The 6,416-nt window shown below is 40.0% G+C and overlaps 1 protein-coding gene across 1 annotated transcript; it reads left to right on the top strand.

Annotated features, from left to right (window-relative positions):
* Positions 1 to 5,182, top strand: LOC308393641 (ras-related protein Rab-11B-like). The gene is made up of 5 exons (XM_080877584.1): positions 1 to 159; positions 1,951 to 2,146; positions 3,430 to 3,623; positions 3,736 to 3,816; positions 3,903 to 5,182. The coding sequence occupies exons 1-5, from the start codon at positions 120 to 122 to the stop codon at positions 4,046 to 4,048; spliced, it is 657 nt and encodes a 218-aa protein (XP_080733710.1). The 5' UTR covers positions 1 to 119; the 3' UTR covers positions 4,049 to 5,182.
* The last annotated feature ends 1,234 nt before the right edge of the window (positions 5,183 to 6,416 follow it).

Raw genomic sequence — 6,416 nt, 5'->3', positions numbered from 1 at the left:
CGTGCCTTTCCTCTTCCTAGAAGGCGGTGCCTGCTGGTTGTTACCTGCTGGTGGAGAAGCTTGTTGTTGTTGTTATTGTTGTTGTTTGTGTTAAAGTTTAAAAAAATAAGTCTTCTAAAATGGGAGCCCGAGACGATGAATACGACTACCTGTTCAAAGGTAAGTTTATCTCTGAAGGGGGATGGATGTCAGCGTCTCGGTCGTCTTTAATATGGCTCTCGGTAACAACAGGAGCAACTGAGGAAGTCAGTAATGCTAAAGTTAGCTCCACTGGTAGCAAAGTAGCAAACGATGAAACGATACCTGCTGAAAAAACTGACGCTGCTGCAGGTAGAGTTTGGAAATTCAGTGAACAAATGTGCATTCCCTAGCTTTAGGATACACCTTATCCCAGTGAGTAAGTTTAGACACGGCAGCTGTCAGGCTGCTTAAAGTGTGTTTAAGTAGCTAGCCGCTAACATCACAACGACGTTCCTACTTTGAAGTTAACTGAAACGAACCCATGTTCTGATTATATTTGATCTGTAAATCAATTAGCTGGATAACTTGGTGATAACGACCTTGAGTATGCCTAACAGGAATAATTAATGTCATTTTATTCTCTCTGACATCATCAGATTTGTTTGTCGTCACGTTAACATTAGACAAAATATGTCTTATATTAGTGAAGGTGGTGTGCATGAACAAAGTGAAATTCTAGCGTAACGTCAGTTTGAAAATGTCAGTGTTGAAAAAAATGATTTTTTTTAAGTGTTAAAAATATTAAAGCTGATGAGCCACATCATTAAGAAAAGGGGAAGCAGTTGTGGAAACTAGGATAAGAACAAAGCTGATGATAAGTTAGCAGCGGTATGGCACTATAGATGTGATGCCTTCTTTGAAAAGTGTAGAGAAGGTCAGAGAGTGCTTCACTGTGTCTCTGTGGATCTAGAGAAAACAAACGATACAGAGGAACTGTGGTACTCTATGAGGAAGTCAGAGGTAGCAGGGAAGTGCAGGACATGTATGAGGGCAGTGAGCCAGTGGTGACACTGGGTTCACGGTGGGATCGGATTGTCTGATCCACCTGAGCCTCTTCTTGTTTGCAGTGGTGATGGACAGACTGACAGATAAGGCCAGGGAGGAGTCTCTGTGAAATGTCATGTTTGCAGACGATACTGTGATCTGTAGTAAGCGTACGTGGCTGCTGGAAGAGAGCCTGGATAGGTGACTGTATGAACTAAGAGAGAAGAGTAATGAAAGTCAGTAGAAGCAAGACAGAATACCTCTGTGAATGAGAGGGAGAAAGGTGAATAGGTAAGCATGCAAGTAGCTGAGGTAGTGAAGGTAGAGAAGTTTTAATACCTGGGGTCAAGTCAGGGTAGAGTGGATGGAGACCAGTGTCAGGTGTGATTTGTGACAGAAAGACAGCAGCAAGAGTGAAAACAAAGCTTTACAAGATGGTAGTGAGACCTACTGTGATGTATGGCTTGGAAATGGTGATAATGAGAAGTAGACAGGAGGTCGAGCTGGAGGAGGCAAAGCTGAAGATGCTAAAATTTTCATTGGGTGAGACCATAATGAACAAGATTAGAAATGAGGACATCAGAGGGATTTAGATAGAAAGCTTGGCAAGTCTGAGATTATTTGGATGTGCAGAGAAGAAATAGTGGATGTTGAGTATGGAGCTGCCAGCGAGGAAAAAAAGAGAAAAACCTCAGAGGAGGTTGCAGAGGGTTGGTGTGACAGAGGAGGATGTTAGGGTTAGGGATATGGTGAGATGGGGGCAGGCATTCTGCTGTGGCGAGTTTGACTGGCTTAAATAAAATAAAAAAATTTCTCTGGGCTGGCTGTGCAGCGTAACAGGGGTGGGAATGCTGCAGCCTTAAGTGAGCCATGGTAGACCACTGACACAGCAGGTCTACTGTTTGCTTTGTTTTTTCATGTGTCTGGTGTGTATTTTGATTCTAGTTGTACTAATTGGAGACTCTGGAGTGGGGAAGAGTAATCTGCTGTCCCGTTTCACAAGAAATGAGTTCAACTTGGAGAGCAAGAGCACCATCGGGGTGGAGTTTGCAACCCGCAGCATTCAGGTGGACGGCAAGACGATAAAAGCTCAAATCTGGGACACAGCTGGGCAGGAGCGCTACAGAGCCATCACCTCAGCGTGAGTTTGTTTTGTCGTATGCATTACTTAAGGTGTTACGTTAGTAATGGTTATTTATAGGGTAATGTTCACACACTTAGACATGTATAATGAGATGTGTCTTTGCTAATAATTGTGGCTGAGTAGTACGTGTTTGAACCCCTTAGGGTAATAGACCTGGTGCCAGTTTTACATAAATTAATTGTCCAAATTCCTTTTGTTATCAGGAGGAATTAATCACCCAAGAGGAACCATTTTGTAACAGCTGTTTATGTAGCCGGTCTGGCCTGAAACTCTGACTGCCTTGTTCCTACGTTGTGTTGTGTGAATGATGAGAGGAGTCAACTCTCGCTTTGCCAGCTGGGGCAGGTTTATTCTCCCAAAACTGTTCAAAATAAAAACAACTCGGTACAGCAAATTTAACTGGGCTTCTGCATGCACAGTTTTAAGGGAGAGAGAAGAATAGCGGACCACATGAGAAATCACCTGCATGCACCTGTGCCCTAACCTGGGATCGGCAAATTAGCATGTTACAATAAAGTGCTGTACTCGACAGGGAAACAACAGTTAACACTAAAACATCCAACAAAGCCGTGAGACGAAATGCATAAAGGGAACAAGCAATCCTTGAATCACTTTTGTTTACTTTAACTGTGTTTAATCGCTGTGTAACCGGGAACACTAGCGTACACGCACCTCTCCTCAGCAGGGCCTCTGGGTGACTGAGGAGAATAGCGAAATGACTTTGTGGGAAGTCAAAGGTCACACAAACAAAATAAAAGCTCCAAAAATATAAATACAGAAAATATATATATATATATATATATATATATATACACATACATACATACATATGTACATAAACGATACTGACAAAGCAAAAAATAAATGATTTTTTTAATACACCCGTTACATTTATATGTATAAAAAGTTGTGAAAATAATACAAGGTATAAAATGCAATACAAGAAATCCTGCTGGAGATGCTGGAGTCTTGTGGTGTCAGATTGGTGGCACTATTGTTTTCAGCAAAAGCAGCAAGCCATTGCTCCATTGGATCATTAGGTCCTGTTGTTTTCTTTGTATTGTTTGTGTGTCCTCCTTACTTCTGTAGGGATGGAAATGATTGTGAACCTTAGTGTCTTTATATGAAACTGTTATTAGTCACCAATTATAACCAAAACAAGTGTAAAAGAAAATACATTTGGCTTGTAATTTCTATTTATGGTTTAAACTAATATTAAACCATGTTAATGTTAAAAAGTTAGATGCCATAAAGCCATCATTATCAACTATCTTCATCAGGTATTATCGGGGCGCAGTCGGGGCTCTCCTAGTTTATGATATTGCGAAGCACCTGACGTACGAGAATGTGGACCGCTGGTTGAAGGAGCTGAGGGACCACGCTGACAACAACATCGTCATCATGCTGGTTGGAAACAAGAGCGACCTTCGACATCTCAGGGCCGTGCCCACTGATGAGGCCCGAGCATTTGCAGGTGGATTTTTGAGTGTTCTTTGTTTTGCTTTGGAGCAGTCAAAGTAGCTCCTTAACATTCAGTTCAATTGCTGTAAAATAAAAATCCCTTTTCTTTCTTTTTTTAACCTTAGAAAAGAACACTATTTCATTTATTGAAACTTCAGCCTTGGACTCCACTAACGTAGAAGAAGCATTCAAGAGCATTCTCACAGGTAAAAAATAAAAAGTGTGAACTCAACTCAATAATCATCCAGGTACTCTACTGTTAGACCTCTTATGCCATTGTTTTCTTTCCTAGAAATCTACCGTATCGTATCTCAGAAGCAAATATCAGACAGATCTGCACACGAAGATTCTCCAGGCAACAATGTAGTGGACATAAGTGTCCCCCCAACCATGGATGGGCAGAGGGGCAACAAACTCCCCTGCTGCCAAAGCCTGTGACCCTCCTTTTTTCTTTTTCTGGTTGACTTTGTGTCAGAGTTTTCTCTTTTCCCTTCTACTGTCAGATGCTGTCATCTTACCCTCATGGGTTCAGAAGTGTTTGACACAGAGACTCTTAGATTTGACATTCCTTTATGCTGTTTTCTTCTTTGTTCGTCTGAGTCCCGTGTCAAAACAACTTGTCTAAAATACGAAAACTGAGAAGAAAGACGATTGTTAAGCTGTTAACTACAATCTCTTTTTAATTCACTAGGTGATGATCCTATTGACCCACTCCTGCTGAAGGAGTGGCGAGGGATCGGTAGGCCTGTTTATGAGTGCTCAGAGGTGTTTTTACTCGGTTCCTTTTCTCAGCCTAATCTGCTATAGTGGAGTCTCATTTTCATGTGGGGTTGACCTGATTCTGCCTGTCTTGCAATGTGGGTGCAGAAGAGGAGATGAGAGGAAGGTTCGTTTGGAGTGCTGATGTGTGGTCTGTCAAGAGTTTCTGGTTGCCTCTTTAATTTTAATTTTCCTCTTTTGTGCTGTGTGCCCACTCTGGCATGAAATTAGCATGAGCTTGGGACCAGACTGGCTATGAATGACTGACTCATTATAGGCAAGCATGAAACACATGACACATTTTTGTTTTTGTGTGTGTGAGTGAATGAATTTTAGTTTAGTACACAAACATACCAAAGGAAACTATCAGAATCAGTTTTGGGGAAGCTCATTTCACCGTGTTCAAGGATGTTATGCTTGCAGGTGATTGCTAAAAGGTCCAGGCTATTTGCAACAAATGTGTAACGGTCCACAGGAGATTCATTGTTATAAGTTGTGGTGTATGATGTCAAACTTTAATTTCAGAATTAGATTGGGGTTTTTTGCACTAGAGTCCAGTTATTTCAGTGGAACCTTATATTTCAGAATGGCATAAAATTTTCATCAGGTAGCATTTTGCTACCTGTAAGGAAAACAATGCTGACAGAAAAGGAAAAATGAAGTTGAAATTGTAACATTTCTGTACCGAATAAGCCATTGCTGTCATTAATCCTAACTGTTGAACAGGAATTGATAAAAGTTTGTAAACTCAGAACATTATCTGTGGAAAACCAATAAATAAATACTCCCCACATACTGCTTTCACTTCAGCAACATTAATGGGTTTTACTTGAAAAAATGGAAGTGAAAATCAGAAATGCAAATTTTGTTTTCATACTTGGGTGGAAAAAAATATTTCCACCCATCTGGTTGAGGTGCTGTCATGCATTAGGTGTTCATAAGAAAGCATCTCATACATTTAAATGTGAATTTAATCTGAGTATATATAATCTTTTTTCCTACTTTTGCATTACACCAGAAAATACTGACTCATAACTAAAACCTGTCCATATGACCATACAGCAGACAGTTATTTTGGTATCCCTTACTCAGTTTACTCATACCTTAAGCTGGGTTGTTTTAATAATTGACAGATGGGTTTCTTAGGCATTTGGGATACAAACCTACTTTTTTAGGTTGTATTCAAAATTATTAGAAATGTATAAATAAGGTTAAAGCGATAAAATTAGGATAGTTTACTACATGTAACATCTCAGTGCACATTCAGGGCAGGCCTTTCTGTCTACAAAGCACATTTAAAACAAGAAGTGCCAATTCTGAGAATACACTACTATGAGAAAGCAGGTGGCATTGACGACAAGGTTTGTGAGCATTATAACTCAAGAGCGAGATGACATAAGGTTTTCAAATTCATCCTATGAGTACATCTGATAAACATCTCGGACAAATTGGAATCTCAATGACCTTGACCTCAAGTACATAGGTTAACTTTTTGAAAAGCACCTAGGGTTTTCAGGTGCATCTGAGGGTGTTACTGGTGTAAAAGGTTTCAGGTTTTTCCTCAGTAGCTGGAAAGCTGCTCTGTTGGATTTTAAATGAGGCCATTGCACCTCTATTATACAGTCATTGATTCAAACAGACACTATGATCATGAATTTGTTCTACTCCTGCTTGGGTTAATGACTTTGGTTACATATGTTAGTTTAAAGACATAGTCTATTAATAGTTGTGGCTATTATAGACCACAATATGTGTTGAATCACTATGCAATTTGGTGGGATGTATGTCATTTTAGCTGGGAAAAATATATTTTAAATGAAAATATTAGGCTAAAGAAAGAAAACTTCCAATGAGCTTCAGAGTCATTAATTGGCCACCTTCGTTCTTCAACACAGTGTGAACTCTGAGGCAAGCTTTCTTGTAGTTTCTTTAAGTAGTCTTCAGACATAGTTCTACAGGCCACAGTCTATCAAAATCTGACACTGTTTTTCTAAGTGTATGCATCCATTACCTTTGTGACATTTTTCTGTTCTCCACTTGTCCAGTT

This window comes from Rhamphochromis sp. 'chilingali' (assembly GCF_963969265.1).
Source record: "Rhamphochromis sp. 'chilingali' genome assembly, chromosome: 3".
NCBI classification, from domain to species: Eukaryota; Metazoa; Chordata; class Actinopteri; order Cichliformes; family Cichlidae; genus Rhamphochromis; species Rhamphochromis sp. 'chilingali'.
This window is presented reverse-complemented; position numbering and strand designations above follow the sequence as displayed.

Coding starts and splice junctions, on each gene's coding strand:
- LOC308393641 (XM_080877584.1), top strand. CDS start 120: ATGGGAGCCCGAGACGATGAATACGACTACCTGTTCAAAG. Junction 2,147..3,429: donor TACAGAGCCATCACCTCAGC/GTGAGTTTGTTT, acceptor TATCTTCATCAG/GTATTATCGGGGCGCAGTCG. Junction 3,624..3,735: donor TGAGGCCCGAGCATTTGCAG/GTGGATTTTTGA, acceptor TTTTAACCTTAG/AAAAGAACACTATTTCATTT.